General features: G+C 39.0%; 3 protein-coding genes across 3 annotated transcripts; 2 read left to right on the forward strand and 1 right to left on the reverse strand.

Annotated features, from left to right (window-relative positions):
• Positions 1 to 2,453: 2,453 nt before the first annotated feature.
• Positions 2,454 to 5,815, reverse strand: fgg (fibrinogen gamma chain). Its single transcript, XM_085356849.1, has 9 exons — positions 5,558 to 5,815; positions 5,426 to 5,473; positions 5,118 to 5,304; positions 4,912 to 4,996; positions 4,348 to 4,478; positions 3,940 to 4,073; positions 3,344 to 3,528; positions 2,901 to 3,178; positions 2,454 to 2,801 (listed from the first exon to the last, which is right to left on the reverse strand). Exons 1-9 carry the CDS (start codon positions 5,618 to 5,620, stop codon positions 2,617 to 2,619), a joined length of 1,296 nt encoding a protein of 431 aa, XP_085212975.1. The 5' UTR covers positions 5,621 to 5,815; the 3' UTR covers positions 2,454 to 2,616.
• A 6,298-nt stretch (positions 5,816 to 12,113) lies between these two features.
• lrata (lecithin retinol acyltransferase a) lies at positions 12,114 to 13,103 on the forward strand. The gene is made up of 2 exons (XM_085355761.1): positions 12,114 to 12,845; positions 12,951 to 13,103. Exons 1-2 carry the CDS (start codon positions 12,114 to 12,116, stop codon positions 13,101 to 13,103), a joined length of 885 nt encoding a protein of 294 aa, XP_085211887.1.
• A 1,090-nt stretch (positions 13,104 to 14,193) lies between these two features.
• LOC146630335 (lecithin retinol acyltransferase) lies at positions 14,194 to 15,635 on the forward strand. Its single transcript, XM_085355762.1, has 2 exons — positions 14,194 to 14,679; positions 15,480 to 15,635. Exons 1-2 carry the CDS (start codon positions 14,194 to 14,196, stop codon positions 15,633 to 15,635), a joined length of 642 nt encoding a protein of 213 aa, XP_085211888.1.
• Positions 15,636 to 16,441: the final 806 nt, after the last annotated feature.

A 16,441-nucleotide genomic window follows, 5' to 3' on the forward strand; every position in this document is an offset into this window, starting at 1 on the left:
GTCATATAGGGCTGTCAGCTGTGTACCAACATGACTTCTGCACAACACAACTGATGGTCCCAACCCCATTAAGAGGGCAAGAAACTCACAAATGAACCCTGAACCAAATAACATGAGAACTCAACATTGATGCAATTTAACAGAAGAAAGACAAAAATACAAAATAAACTCAAAACGCTGGGTCACAGACCCAGCCCCTAACACTTAATGACAACAAAGCAAGTTCCCAATAACAATTACTCATTTTTTGCATTGAGGAGATGATGAAATTGTTAGATTTGGATTTGCAACTCAAACCGAGTCTCTTTTGTAACATACTTTATTTACCTCGATAATTGTTCGAAATAACTCAAACAAAAGTAAAAGTTGACTACAAACTACAGCATTCGACTACGATGTAAACATAACCAAAAAAATCATTACATGGGAACATAATTTCAATCGAGGAGTAAAATACAAAATATCAATACATATTATTATAAGTCTGACTCTCTTACTGCAGAAAACACCGAATGATTTATACTTTTACACAGTATTCATCACAGAAATGTCAGAATTTAAAAAAAAAATTTTTATAAAATGAGAATGTTATTTGTTAATTTGGGGTGGGGGGGTGGGGGGGGGGGGGGTGTCACGGGCCATAGTTTGGTTATCCCTCCTCTTGTACCTGACTATGTTTGCCCAGAAGAGAACATCTATCAAAGGTTATCCAGTCTAAACTTTAACCTAGCTGTGTGTGGGCGATGCCTGTGCCGTGGGATGGCAAATTCAAACAATCTAGTTTAAGATGAATATTTTACTGACATTATTGTGAGATTAGTTAAAAAAACTAATAAAAAAAAAACCCTAAAACAGAACAAAAATATCACCGACTGTCTTTGGTCAGTGTTCATAGCAGTTCATGTGTCATTTGGCATAATTATGTACAAAGGATCTGGTGGAATTTGAACTCCATGAGATATTGATGTGAGTCTGATGATGCGTCTGGACAAGAACAACCAGTACAATACAAAATAAATAAATGGTGTTGGTGTGGTTCAAAAGAAACACGGCAGTGATTTTCCAATAACTCTGCAACAATACGACAAATGGCTTTAGGTCAGACAAGCACACAACACGGTTTGTTCAGTTAGCAACATGCTGAGATCACACAGTAACTAATTCATTAGACCACCTGCCATAAAAACAGGAAAACACAAATACTTTGTAAATCTCTCAAGAAATTGTTTTAAACCAAAATTATATCGTTAATGACGATAACAAAAATTATGTTGCTATTTTTTAAATTTCAATTTCTAATAGACAAATTTGATCTGGCACACTGAACTTCTCACAAATTAATGGAATAATTCTTTCAGTAAATGTATTTATTATTCAAGTAAATGAATAACTATTTTTTTAAAGCTGCATTTTTTTCTGCTTTTTGAAAAACAGTAAATGTGAAAATTCATGAATAACAAAAATAACTATATTGTGGCATTAAAAATATTATGTTTAAAGAGCTTGCACATAAAAAATAATAAAGAATTGCTAGTCAGTATTTTTAGTACTTTTACTTGCTTTTACACAGCTATGGCATAAACCTCCCTTGCATTGGGTGGGGATCTAATTAATTTGTGAAAAACTGTGAAAAACTGTATCCATATATATATATATATATATATATATATATATATATATATATATATATATATATATATATATATATATATTCGTGCTGTCAGCGTTAATCTCGTTAAAATGGCGTTAACTCGTTGATTGTGTCCAGGGGGGCAAAGATGGAGATGGAGATCTGGAGGGGGGCGGGGGGCAAATATGGAGATTTGACGTGTTAATGCGGTTATGGCGTTAATGTTATTCTAACGACATTAACGCTGACAGCAAATTGAATGAATTCTTCGATAATAAAAAGGTTGAAGGTATAAGGGGCATGCTTATTAAGCTCCTACCTTACGTTTCATTACTGTAATGAAGATATTCTCTGAAGAACCCTTTATGTACTCGTACTGAAGTGTTTCCAGCTTTTTGGTGTTGTGCTTTGATGGTCGCTGGCAATGCTGATATTTTACAACTGCTCATTTTATGAAAGAGAAAAAATCATGGCCTAGTTTCCGTGTTTTGTTGCTTTTAGAGTAAACTCAGTTGGCAATAAGTTCTGTAAGAGGGCTTTGATGTGGCATTCAGTTTGTGGGGTTTATTACAGCAAATAAAGTGGACACAACATAAGTATTTAAGGTGGCATTTATGTCAGGGCATGTCTTCACACACAGGTGTATATAACTGACTGTTCATTATACCTTAAGACAGATTTTTGTTTCATTTAAACATATTTTTTGTTGGTTTTATAATTCAGCAGCTAGCCAAACTGACTTTACATTAATGTATATCTGAGCTGACAACAACTTGATCCATATAAATATTGACCACCCATTTCTAGAGAAGCAAAGAGCTTTATTTAAAGATGTGAAAAACAGTGAAGAGGAAAAAGGAACTCAGATATTCTGGAGACATTACAGAAAAACAAAAAGTCAGTAAGTTTCTATGGAGGCATTTTATTTAGTCTAAGGAATTTTCAGGGCTGTTAGTGAGAGCATAACAAAAACCTGGTCCCTTTTTTTAACCATCTCCAAGTCCACCAAACTGTTTAACTCCAGCCTGCTGTCCTCCTGTTGTGATGCGGCTGAGGGGAATGAGTTTCATGGTGGTCTCTTTCAGGGAGTACCAGCGGTTGTGCCACGTGACCCAAATGATGCCATTGTCGAAGCCATATTCACCAGCATCCTTTTCAGTGTACCTGCCACCTGCATAAAGATAATGCAAACAGTTTAGACCTCACATTAATTAGTGCATTTGTCTCTGTTTATGCTAACTATGGCTGCTCTTAGCCAGGAGGGTTTTACCCTGGTAGTATTTTCCATTCAAATGTGCAGCATGACATCTGTTCATCCACCAGCCAGAGCCATCCTGCTGAGCACAGTTTCCGTCGTACTTGTCGTTGTCCTTGTCAAAGGTGCTGAACTGCATGCCATTGTGTGCTGTGTAGAACTTGTCGCTGGGGTCCTCTCCAAAGTCAAAACCATCAAATGCATCTCCTGCATCTCCACCAAAGTAGAAACCGTAGGTCATCCGGTACATGTCGATCTCTGGTCCCACTCTGAACATGTTATAGTCGGCATACCTGGAGAAATACGGCCACCGAGAATCGTGGATCTAAAGTTAGTTTTTGGTAACAATTGTTGAATCATCTCTTTTCTTCTTCTAAGCTAACATCGCTACTAGAGCGGTCATGTTTGCCTTGTCCACAAGTCCCTTTCTTACATAATCTGTTATCGTGTGTGTGTACCTTTTGTTGCCGTCCCAGTCGACAAGCTCTATCCTGAGCACAGTGGGGAAATTGGTGCTGGTAGTGAGCGCGTGAATCTTCTCGTTACCTAACCAGAACTCTGTGGTGTCATCTGGTGAGAGATAACCGAAGCCCTCCTTGTACTGGACCCAGTTCTTGTGGAAGTCCAGACTGCCATCACGTCTCTGTAGGCAGGAAGGCGTGATCAGATTCATCAGTTTATTGGGTGGTTTCTCCACTTACTTAACAAAACATTAATGATTTAATGCCTTCATGGCTTAATGAAAATTGTAGTGAATATTTAATTTTACATAAATTTAGAGATTAATTAAAATAGATCACAAACGTTTCATTTTATGATTTCTGTTATTAAATCACTGTCGTGATTTCTCAAGTCAAAGGGACGGTCCAAAGAAATGCTAATGACACCGAAGAGGACTTGTTTTTAAAGCCAAAGCCTCGATTTTTGGTTACTCTTAGGTTTCACGTGTACGTGACTTTTGTCTGACTCTTATTATTCATTTCCATCCCAAAATAAATACACAGGAATCACTTAATGTAAGATCAAGATACTTATGGCCTCAGATGATACGTACCCTTTGAATTACTGTGAAGCCACGTCCAAAGCTGTCAATCTCACAATAGACCAGGAACTGCTCCGTTGATTTTATTGGCTTCACATAGTAAAGACCGCTGGTGGTGGCGCCCTTGTTTGCAACGTCCTGGCAGTCTGATTAGAAAAACGCATTTTAAAAAATGAGCAGCCTATTATGAAACACAAAAACCTGAATATTTTCTAAGTTGGGTAAATAATTATGTAATCACATCCACTAGAAAAGGTCACAGGACATTACATCTAGGATAAATGTTTGCTCTGCTCTGAAGCAGCATATTGATTTAGCCTGTGACTAAACGCTGAAAGAGAACAAATGTTGTTTGGATGAGACAAGATTGAGAAACTTGTTGTGAAACGGACCTAGAGGTCTGTTTCTTCTTTTTTTTACCTGTTCCTGTGGTGGGTTGGATCTCAACTGTGTCTCTGCAGGGCTCATTGCATTTCTGCTGCAGCTGATTCGAGAGCTGTTTCAAGTCTGCCATTCTTCTGTCATTGGAGGAGATTACGTTCTGAAGTTCACTGGAAGGGAGGATTACAGTCTATGACATGTACCTTGGTTTTATACATAGATAAAAAGCTGAGATGAATCCTGAGTATGAACCCAAACTTATACAAAGATCTAATATAACGTATAAGATCAAAGATTTTTAGGGACATAGGGTGGGTAACAAATGTCTCCTGAGTGCATTGAACTGTGGGAATAGGTGGACACTGATGCTGCTATGTATCGAGATTCAGTTTCAAGCTTCCTTTAGAGTTTTGTGTTTTGCACATTGAGAACGTGACAGAAGTTCATGTTTATTCAGCAACAACACATTATATTAACAAAAAGAATCATTTATATGTTGTTGATTTAAAAAAAATCAATCAACAGATGAGCATTGTAACCAAATGCAGTGGAGTAACTAACTGTTATAAGAGTATAAATTGAACTTTTGGTAAGGTAACTTACAATATTTGCCGTTCTTGAGCAGTTATGGTCTTCTGAAACCGAACAACATCATCCAGGATACTTGTTGACTTTTTGAAATGCACGTCTGAAATGGAAAAAATGAGCCGGTTTGACCGTATTCTCGATTTCGCATCAATATGCTGCTCAACCTGATCGCATCAATGTAAGTGTTAAGATGATTAGATGTCACAAAATAACTGCGTTACCCGGGTCAGAGCTCTTTTGATGTGCCACAGCTGTATCTTTCATGTAGGTAATTGTTTCTTCAGCCCCTCGAGTCAAATTGGCAATTGTTTCCAGTTCCCTTAGCAAGCTGTCCAAATCCCGGTCCACCGTTTCTGTATATGTTTGCATGTAATCAGCAACTCCACATGTGGTTGGACAGTATTTTCCCTAAACACAGATGGAGCATGTCAACAAAACAAACAAAACTCTTTACGATAGTGTGCTTTTATAGAAATATAATCCATCCCGAAAGAACATTTAAAGCTTTGACTTAAAGCTGCGCACTTACAAAGCCATCATTGAGCCTGCATTCTTGTATGTTGTCTCCTCGGATTTGCTGCACAAAAAAGGAACAATCAATACAATTTTTATGCTCAATAAAACTACATCAGCAAAAGTGCAACAGTGCTCAGTGACTTACTGCTGACGAGAAAGAGAAAAGTAATAAAAGTCCCCCTGCTGTTGTAAGAAGTGATGGAGCCATGTTTCTTTGGTTGCCAGTTGTGGTTTCGTCTCGTTGGAGAATGAAGAGCAGCTCGACTCTGTTGGTTATTTATCTGAACAAGGTCCTCAGTCCAGACTTTGATAAGGGGTTCATAGGTAAACAATCCCACTCACTTTGTTGTGAAAATCCTGTGACTCAAATGTCCAACAGCCATCATTGTCAGGAGCTGACGCGGTCTGAAACTCATAGCTGTGGTAAAGGACACTTGTATGAGATCGCCATGTACTGTACGTCTTTGTAAACTCTGGTGATGGTAAGGCTGTCAGCAAGTTTGAAGAAATCGTGACTCATCTTGCACTTTAAGACCTGACAGTATTATTGAATTTGGAAACCAGCGTAATTGAGCTCGTTCTAGCCAAGAGTTCAGATTGTAACATAGTTTATTTACCTTTCTTAATCTTTGCTTGATAAAACAAACAACAAGCAATCCTTGTAAAAATGCCATAATATGTTCCTGTGAACAAAAACTGGATTTTATATTTTAGACTGATTAAAAATTACAATTATTAACAACACAAAAGATAGTGTTAAGTGTCCATACTGACAATAACCAAAATTACACATTAATAAATTATTCTGGCTTGCTTAATTTACACTTGCATGAATGAGACTTTTCTCCCTACAACAGTAATTTTATTTAATGATCACTTTGATTCTCAGTCAGCCGGTTAAAATTATTACTATTCTTTACTATCCTAACAAGGGTCCCCCAACCCTAGCAAAGTAGTTATCTGTGGTTTCTGACATGTGATGATATGGTCATGGTATAAATCAGGAAAGGCCTTCATCATAACTACAACGGGCAGACTACTTGTAAAGCCTTTAAAACCTTTCTGTAGTGAATCCACCAAGCCTTATAATGTCGCTAAAATATGTTTACTAGATAAACTGTTTTACAATAACAGGGCAGGCTGTGATGCTTTGAAACTTTTATTTTGAAAGTTGACTGCACGGGCATGTAAAACCAACCACTAGTGGCTGTGGAATCACAATAGACCCCACAAGACACATACTGTATACACAGGACACCAAACACACCACCAAACTGATGCAGTGAACTGACTTTTAAATGGTTATTTTTTGTTGTTGTTGAGCGAGAACAGACAACTCTAACACCATTTTCAGAACTATCTAAATCTTTGAAAATAAGCTACATAAGCAGCACTGAAGTGCACCAAAGTAAGCTTTGCCTTACTGAAGTTTCATGAAAACAAGTTTCTGTTACAAAGTGTCTGTGAACAAAATGCTGTTGGAAATAATCATAGTGGAATAATCCCTGTGGACTTTGCAGTCTGTATGTATGCAGGGGAACACTAACGATCCTCTTCCTTAATTCTGCAGGAAAAATCTACTTTTCTAGGAAAACAAAGCAGCTAAGTTACAGGCTTAATTTATAAGGAGCACATGTGCTGCTGCGTTATTGTTGTCTGAGCTGGAGTCAAACTGAAGCAAATACAGACCAACGTGAAAGAGCAAAGAAAACCCCAAACTGTGGCGTGTGGTCAAAGAAAGCTCAGATATGATTAATGAGTAACTGCAGCACTCTTTGTCAGTGGCTAATTCCAATTTCATGGACACATCAGTGTAACTAACAACAGCTTTGTTGTGGATGAATCCATTTTAAAACATTTTATAAAGTTGCTTTATTTTAGAGGGACATATAGTCCCATTCAGGCCATCTGAAGTAATCTCATCATCAATGCACATTTAATCTGCATGCAGGGTGAGTGTTAGCAGATTACATTTTTTAGACAATACTGTGTTTCTGAGGGAATTTACATTTTTATTGCATTTACCAATAGTACTTAGTTGTTTAATACCCATAAGACAATACATGAACACATATTCAGATTTACTCCACAGTGTCCGCAGACCCAGATGGCTTTTGACCTTTATTATGGTGTTGGGAAATAACAGCTAACTGAGTTAATGAACCCAGTGCATTTGAGCCCTGAGCCTTCTTGCTACATAAAAATACACATACTGATACATGCATACATCATGAGGAATTTTATACTAGCCTTTATACTACTCTATCACATGAATTTCACCCTTGGGGTTCCCTGTTGACAAATCAGTCAACAAATCAGCTAATGCCATCACACAATGCTCTGGGAACGTGACTGTAATCCCTGCTCATATACGTCAAATGATCAGGTGGGTATTAAATCACTTACATCAAGTGCTGTGGGGGCAGAGAAGCACCTAAAAACCTAAAACAAGCAGTTTCAAGGACCAGAGTTTAGAAACCAAACATTATTGTAATGCAACTGCATAATGTTGTAGGAAATGACCTACAACAATGCTGTTTTGGTAAATGAATTAAATTAAAGTGTGTCTTACTTCTTTAAATACTTTAATATTTAAAAAAAAAAAAATTTCTGTACATGCATATTTTTAATATGTTTTTTTCAATTTAAAGAGATAAAGGAGACACTAGTCTTAACAGCAGCTGACATTACGTCCAATCCGGATTTGGCTCCTTGAAGGATTGCTTCATCCCCGGGTCAAAGGTCAAACTTTCTTCTGTGCCTCATTTTACTGAATAGTGTTCTGCCATTCTTTTTTTTTTTTTAATTAAATTTTAAGGATCAGTTGGATGGATCATGCCGTGGAGGGTTAAGCTAACCCCCACCAACATACTGCGAGACAATACAGTTAGCATTAAACTAAACTACAGGTAAAAATGCAGGCACTAATGCAATTTTGTGTGTGTATCCCAGTAAAAGCACCAATTGAGCTCATCACAAGGCTCCAGTTTCATGCTGCTCTGCTTGTTTGAGTCACAGTTACAGGAAACATGCTCTCGTGAGGCAGATGAGTTTGAAAGTACCTCTGCTGTCTTTTTATGAAAGAATTGGCTTTTAATTCTACTGCAAATTGTTTGCAGACTTCACTGCTATAATATTGCAGTATGGTGGAAAAATCAAATAAACTGGCACAACTAAGTAAACAGATGCTTCCAAAGATGCTGTGTAGTTTTAAAAAGGTGTAGCTGCTGAAAATAGTTTTTTCTGTGGCCATCTCTGCAAGGTGCTGTGAGCAAACACACCTCTTGTTATTACAACAGAACAAACAGTAAAGATACATGTGACTTAATATAGCTTAATAATGGTTGATCTGTGGGCCCCATGTTGACATTAAATGATAAACCTTTGTGTGACCAAGTTTTATTATGTGGAAAAAAACAAGCCCAGGATGGATATAAAGCCTCGCTGACCTGAGAATGAACTGCCAGGCCCATGAACCTAAACAGTGTTGAACTTTTGCTGAACTTTCTAGAGACACCAGATGGAAAGTGCCTCTTTCTTTCTCTAAGTGCCATGAAGACACAGGCACGCTCTCTAAACACCGGGTTCAGGATGTTTAGATGTGTTTTGGGCCATTGTCGATGTGTTCACATGCTCATGCCCGACTGACATTCTTACACTGTTCGCGCGTTATCAGGATGCAAAGCAACCAAAAAAGCAAGTTTTTAGTTTTCTTTACAAAGACTGTGCATACTCTGGAAATAGGTCACAAGAATATTATGCAGAATAAATGCAGTTTTCTTTAAAATGAAAACATCCACATTCCACATCTTAGGAAAATACGTCCTTATGTCAGTAATCAACTTAAGCACCAAAGCTGAAAAACAAAGTCAGCATAGTTCACAGGTCATCTGACCAGGAATTAAACTTAAAGAGCCTTGTTTGGATGCTTCAGCGGTCACAACTATAATTCTGGAGCTGTTTGACTGTGGCGTAAATCTCCCCAGGATGGAGGGCAAAGGTTTGCGGTTTGGCCACATTCGGGTTCAACCTGCGGTCACGTTAAGTCGCCTCAGCTGAAGGTGGTGTGATCTGCAGTAACACATGCGGGGACATTGACACTTTGTTGTCCACATATCACAAACTAATGAGTAAAAAGTACATTATCATCATCAGTAATTCTTCTAATATCAGGATGTAATGTAACAGATTTGTAGTCAGCTTAAGTCACACAGACTTTATTTGGTTCTGCTGGCGTGTTTTTGTGGAAATAAACTTTTTATGTTAATAATGCAACTACCTGTGTTTGTCTGCTGTATATGCACATTCATGTGTTAATAAGAAATACATCAGATCGAACCTTTGTGGAATGCATAACAATAACAATGTTCTGTGCACTGTTTGTGGCCCTCGCACTCATCAGATACAAAGTCCTGAATAGCCTAACATTACTCATGATTTCCTTAAAACTGGACCACGAAGCAGTTTTTATGAAACATTACTTCATCTAGAGCATTTACTTGGCAAGCAAAAGGTCGCTGGTTCCAGCTGGAGACACAAATCCCTTTTGGGATTGTGTCAGAAAAAGCCTCTGGTGCAAATCTCTACAAAATCAAAAATTTGGAGTCACCCACTGTGGGGAGCAGCTGAAAGTGGCTTCTTCGTCATTATCATCCACAGGTGAATTCACAGCTGTGCGTGCTACTTGTTGCCCGTTGATGTTTTTTCGACATTAGATGTCAGCTACACAGAGAAATAACCCCCAGCTAAGAGCCAAATATCTCGTTGTTTGCTACTGCTAACAACCATTGCTGCCGTGAGAGACTGATATCAGTTTTTCAACTGATTGCAACCCATTGCTTTTTACTTGGGTCCTTCATTCATCACATTAATTAATCATTTTAATGAACTCTCATTGTAAATATTGTTTTAGACACTGAATTATAAATCAGAGAATCACTTTACCTTTAGGTCTAGATGCAATACCTACACATTGTAGGTTTTCCCTTAAGCAGATATTGGCATTTTTAGACTTCATCTATCCAATAATACTAATAATAAAAGACAAACATGTCTTACTAATACTAATTTACGCTGAAATTAAAGTGATTAATCTTAATTAATCATAATCATAGCTTAAATTAGGACACCTCCAGCACAAATATTGATATGAGACATCCAGAAATGCATACACTATTATATATTGTATATATTTATTAGTTTCAGGTTGGCCATTCTTGTATTTTGCTCGTTTGTGTTGTTGTGTTTGCACATCTCTGTTGCTTGTGGGGCTCGCACACAAGAATTTCACTCGCATGTGCTGTGCCAGTGTGCCTGCACATGTGATGTGACAATAAAAAGTGATTTGATTTGATTTGATTTGATTTGATTTGAGACTTTGATCCTCATCTTTGCTTATAATTTATGAGTGTAACTCAAGTTTTATAGTGAGCTGTATAGCTTATTGCTTTTTATGGTCATTAATCAAACACACCTCATTAAACCGGCTTTCTCACAGACACAGTCAAATACCAGCAACGATTTATCCTTTTCTGAAAGGATTTTGCAGAATCGAGGTCAGCAGACAAATGTGCAACAAATGATCCAAAGACAAGCACAAAACGAAACAAGCTGTTGTGTTTCTCAAAGTATTTGTATCTGGGTTAAAGATGAGCGTGTAAGTGAAGCCTGAAGGATTAAGGTAATCTCATCATATGGTTCCTCTGGGAAAGTGTAGGCCATCCAACTTATTTTGGTAGACTGATCCTGGATTGATGATGGAAAAGGACGGATTGTGAGTCAACAAAATCCACGGCCCAGAAATGCCTGTTTGGGTGATAATCAGCTTAATTGTCCAATTTGAAAACACAAATAAAAAAACAGTTTGCATGACAATAATTAGCTTGACAGAAAAAAGCTCCAATGAGAACAAAGTTTTCATTTAACTTTATTTTTTTTAAATACTCTTTTATATTATTCTAGTTGTTTTATGTACAGGTATCTAACACCATCGAACTCGGTTGGAGCAGTTGGAGCAAACTCAGTTGGAGCAAAGTGGTGAGCTGGTTAGAACCATCTCCTGACAGCAAGACACCCCTGGCTTTGAAACCCATGCAGATGTGGTTGAACCCACATCTGCATGGGTTCTTTCCACAGCTTCCTCCCACAGTTCAAATACATGGATATTAGGTTAACTGTTGATTTTAAATTGGCCACATGTATGTGACTGAATGATTTTGTTCATGCAAATGTTCTTTTTCTTAAGCTTGTGCTTTTAAAAACGTATTGATACTGAATATCCAGAAATCTGTCATTTACTAAGTAAATAAATAAAAAAAAGGCTTTGCTGACATGATGCAAAATACAGAAAAACACAACTTAAAAAGAGATTTTCCTTTGTAGTTATAACTTTGCTTTTGTTTGTCTCCTCCACTTTTAAACACAATAAAGGCTGGAGCACAAGTGGCTATCAGAGCAGTACAGTTGTTATGAATAGAGTTTATAGAGTTTATACAGCCTCTGTGAAAGAGGACTTCCCTTAACTTACAGTGTATTCAAAAACTTTTGATGCATATCATGATGAGTTCATCTTGTTTAACATTTCAAATCTGCAGTCTGAACGCAGACGTACTCTGCCGTTCCTCGTTGAACTAATATTTCACACGAGTTCGTTTTGCGCTCAGTGAGACAGATTAAAGCGGTTTAGCGGAAAACAATTGCGCATGTGTGCACCGCAGAAAACAACTAAAGGCAAGATGCTAAAGAGACGAACTACGAAGAATGCGCACGTGCGCAAAGTTACTCCTGGCCAATCGTGCCCTTGGGATTTTCTGGACGGTCTTTCTCCTCCTCGTGCGAGGAAGGATAAAAAGGCCATTCCACACACGCACTCTGGTGTACTTCCTCCGCATATGTTCACGATGCTGCAGCTGCTGACATTCTTGGTGGAGAAGGTCTCCCTTCTTTTCAAGTTCAAACTCTTTGAGTCCAGCTGGTTAGAAAGCCGGCAGCGGGAGCGAGCTGAGCGACGCACTCCATCGCCACCCCTTCGCAGGGGAGACGTGCTAGAGGTTCCCAGATCCCTCTTCACTCACTTCGGCATCTATTTAGGCGACAACAAAGTAGCCCACCTGATTCCAGACATCCTCCCCGTGCTCACGAGCAACGACAAGCTCATCAGCTCTGTCATCACAAACGAGAGGCTCATCCTCGGCTGCATATACAGGTGTACCACGGTGCGCGTAGACACGCTGGAGGACTTCGCGTATAGCGCCAGCATCCTCGTGAACCATGCTGATAAGATGATGAAGACGCCACCTCTGCCCGACGACACCGTCGCCAAGAGAGCTGAAAAGCTCATAGGAGCCTTTCCGTACAGTTTACTGTGGAGTAACTGTGAACACTTCGTGACGTACTGCAGGTACGGAGCAGCAAGGAGCCGGCAAACAGAGCAGGTAAACATCCCGAATTGCCTGGGGCCATGTCTAAAGTATGCCGAGACTTTTAAGAAATGTTACAATGATAAATAACTTTTTTTTCCTGTTTTCTTCCCTCCGCAGTTCTGTGAGGTCCTAAAATCAATCATCAGGGACCAGCGCACTGTTATCGTTTCCGGGCTGCTTGGAATTATCTCTGTTGTTTACTTTGGTATGGCACCTTTAACTACATTACCCACAATTCTGATTCCCTTCACTCTCTGGATGGCTGGTTAAAAGAGCTCAAGGCAAGAAGCCAATAAAGAAGATGAACTTTTACTTGGCAAAACCTCCCTGAACACTGAACTCCAGCTTCATGCTTTGTCACAGTTCTCTGATTTCACTGGCCAACAGTGTTTGATGTATTATGTTGTTACTGCATCATTAGTTTCTTATTTTACTCTCAAAATGTGGGGACTAAACTGATTTCTTTATTAGAAGAATACAGTGAGTTATTTTTGCTAACATTGGACTAAATCAATAATAATGTTGTATGTAAATAAAGGTTATGAATATGACAGTTGTTTAATAAACAATGCATTTTTACATGTTTGCCTCGTGTGAATCTGACTCTTCTTACATCGCCACATGAATGCCAGTGGAAGAAGAGGCCTGCATCACCCATGCTAATGGCAGATAACTGGTCATAGGGTCAGCTGTGGAACAGGCTGCGTGAGAAAGCCTCCAAAACAATAGTTGACAAACAGATAGAGAGCAAGTGATGGATTATCGCAAACCTTTATACTTTTATATCAAGAAAGAGTCAAACCCATCACAGGACTACATTTGGCTTTAAGGGTATTTGACATGAAATTATAAGAACCTATCTCAGCTGAGAGTCGGGGTACATCCTACACAGGCTGCCAATCTGCTGCTGGACAACCAGCAACCACTCACACCCAGACCTACGATAAATACAGATCACAGATATCTATCTAATATATTTCTCTCAATATTCAACAAATCACTGAATAATAATGAGACTGGTTTGAACACTTGGAGGCCGATCTAGTCTGCAACAAAGAAACTAACAAAAGGTGCTTCTTTGGGTGTAATGGCTCAATAACTGTGACCTTTAAATTGGAATTGAACTTGTTGCCCAATTAGCCTTCCTGATGGGGGCGCTTCACCTTAATACCCCACAAATAGGCCTGAATTTCAAAATCCAACCACACAGAAAAGGGATTAAAGAAAGCTCCTTTGTTTTCCTGTGAAATTCACACTAAAACATTGAGCAACATTTAATCCTCCTCGGCAGACTCGGCCCTCCCATTTCTGTTATAAATAAAACGGTCAGGTGTCAGCCTGTGTGCTGCACACTGCCATCATGTTTCTCTACCAACTGCTCAGCTTTTTCTTTGTAGTTTCTAAAAAGGAAGAGAAGCCCAAATATGATTTATCTCTGTACAAGCGCGGCGACTTGCTTGAGGTACCCAGGACATTATTCACACATTTCGGGATTTACCTGGGGGACGATCGTGTGGCTCATCTCATTCCGGACATCCTGCCTGCGATCACCAAAAACAAATCTGCGATTGCAAAGATGGTAACAAATAACCGCCTTATCCTGGGGGCCATCACCAAAGAAGCAAGCGTCAGAGTGGACTCTGTGGCAGATTTTGCTTATGGCTCCGAGATCCTGATCAACCACGTGGATAAAGTGTGCGCACAGCCTCCCTTAGATGGAGACGAGGTGGCTCGGAGGGCAGAGAAACTCCTGGGCTCAGTCACCTACAGCCTGCTGTGGTACAACTGTGAACACTACGTCATGTACTGCAGATATGGAATGGCCATCAGCTACCAGACATACCAGGTAAACTCCACACAGAAAGGCCTCCCAGCAGCAAGACTAAAGGATGAAGTTCACTTTTTTCCAAGTCTGACTTCAAACAAGACTAAATAGGTTGTTTGTCACTGCGTTTAAACCTCGTGTCTATTCTTGTTGTAGAAACATAATTTTTGAATACCTTGCCACACACAGAATAAATGCATTTAAGGAAGTTAGACTGCTACAAAATATTTGTTTGATTGAATTTTGCAAAGTATTTTTTTTAATAAAAAACCTATAGAAGACAGTAGATTTTGCTATTCACTTTATTTTGAAAACCATATTAGAAAGAAATCTACTGGTATCTATTGCAGACGGGAAATATAATTAAAGCAGCCAGGACCATATATATTGTACCAGACATTTTATATATAAATTTTTTACATAGGTGTTATTTTAGAAAGGAAAAACATTAATTTAGACTTTTCCTCAAATAGGGTGGACTTTTTATAATTACCTCACTAAACAGTGTGTAAAAATGGTTTATTAGTACTTTTTAGGGATTTATATTGAAACAAAGACTTGCTTTTTAAAGGTTATGTTTATTTATTTATTTATTTATTTATTTATTTTGGGGGGGGGGGGGGGGGGGGTTAAGTTTTCCTGCATTTGTTATTTTGAACTTAACTATTTCCTGAGGCGAGCAGCTCCATCTAGTGTTACTTTGTGTCCACATTGTTGTCATTAAGACTTTCCCTTTTCAGAACAAACATCTTCTACTTTTCTAAATTTATCTCACACACTTTGTCATTTATCACAGCCTAATGTCGACATTTTCCCCCCAGTTCTGCACTACGATACGGAAGATCGTGTTCAGCAGACTGAGCGCCCTTTTGACTGCACTGTGTGGCGTGTGCACTGCGCTGTATGTAGGCTGCGTGACGCCGCTGATGTTTGTACTCATCCTGCTCGTCTCATTCACCATCTGGATGGCTGCCTAATGACCCCTGGAGAGACCGACCTGAGAGAAAGGACTCTGGCCCTGTTTTTGCTGTGTTACTGAAAACACTGGAAACAAGGTTTCTAGGTTGTTGTTTCAACTTCTTATATATGGCTGTTTTAATTTCTTTCTTTTTTCTTGTAGTTTTCTGAACTGTTAAGTAAGCTGTGATATTACTGTAGTTTAGCAGGTTTATTTAGCACAAATGTATTATGACTCAGGTGCAAAACTTTAAAGACTTTGAATAAAGCTCAAAGACATTTAAATAAAATAATGACTGAGATATATGATAGAGTACAGGGATGAGCTGTGCAGTAAGTGTGATAGATGGGTTCAAGGTGGGGGTGGAATTACATCAGGGATCAGCTCTGAGCCCGTTCTTGGTTGCAGTGGTGATGGACAGGTTAGCAGATGAGGTCAGGCATGTCTTCAGATGACATTGTGATCTTCAGTGAGGGAGTACCTGAAAGGATGGAGTTGTGCTCTGAAGAGGAATGAAAGTTCAAGATGTTAAGATTTTAATTGGGAATGAAGATTATATATCAGAGGGACAGCTCAGGTTTCACAGTGAGAGAGGAAAAGTTGAGATGGTTTGGACATGTGATTATGATGGACATTCCCCCCCCCCCCCCCCCCCCCAAGCAGCAGGAAAAGAGAAAGGAAAAAGAGGAGGTTCGTGCATGTATTGAAGCAGGACACGCAGCGGGTTGATGTGACAGAAAAGACCGCTAAGGATCGGGTGAGATGGTGGCAGGTGATCTACTGTGGTGACGCCTAAAGGGAGAAAGATGATGAAGAAGAAGACGA

This window comes from Diplotaxodon limnothrissa, linkage group LG6 (assembly GCF_057381915.1).
Source record: "Diplotaxodon limnothrissa isolate DT_005_m linkage group LG6, D_limnothrissa_male_GT1.1, whole genome shotgun sequence".
In the NCBI taxonomy this organism is placed as follows: domain Eukaryota; kingdom Metazoa; phylum Chordata; class Actinopteri; order Cichliformes; family Cichlidae; genus Diplotaxodon; species Diplotaxodon limnothrissa.

Excerpts from the sequence above, each read along its gene's own strand:
- fgg (XM_085356849.1), bottom strand. The coding sequence starts at position 5,620 with ATGGCTCCATCACTTCTTACAACAGCAGGGGGACTTTTATTACTTTTC. Across the intron at positions 4,479-4,911 it reads GCTCAAGAACGGCAAATATT|TGAACTTCAGAACGTAATCT; the intron begins GTAAGTTACCTT and ends CCTCCCTTCCAG. Across the intron at positions 4,074-4,347 it reads CCAACCCACCACAGGAACAG|ACTGCCAGGACGTTGCAAAC; the intron begins GTAAAAAAAAGA and ends TTTTCTAATCAG.
- lrata (XM_085355761.1), top strand. The coding sequence starts at position 12,114 with ATGTGTGCACCGCAGAAAACAACTAAAGGCAAGATGCTAAAGAGACGA. Across the intron at positions 12,846-12,950 it reads GGAGCCGGCAAACAGAGCAG|TTCTGTGAGGTCCTAAAATC; the intron begins GTAAACATCCCG and ends TTCCCTCCGCAG.
- LOC146630335 (XM_085355762.1), top strand. The coding sequence starts at position 14,194 with ATGTTTCTCTACCAACTGCTCAGCTTTTTCTTTGTAGTTTCTAAAAAG. Across the intron at positions 14,680-15,479 it reads TCAGCTACCAGACATACCAG|TTCTGCACTACGATACGGAA; the intron begins GTAAACTCCACA and ends TTTTCCCCCCAG.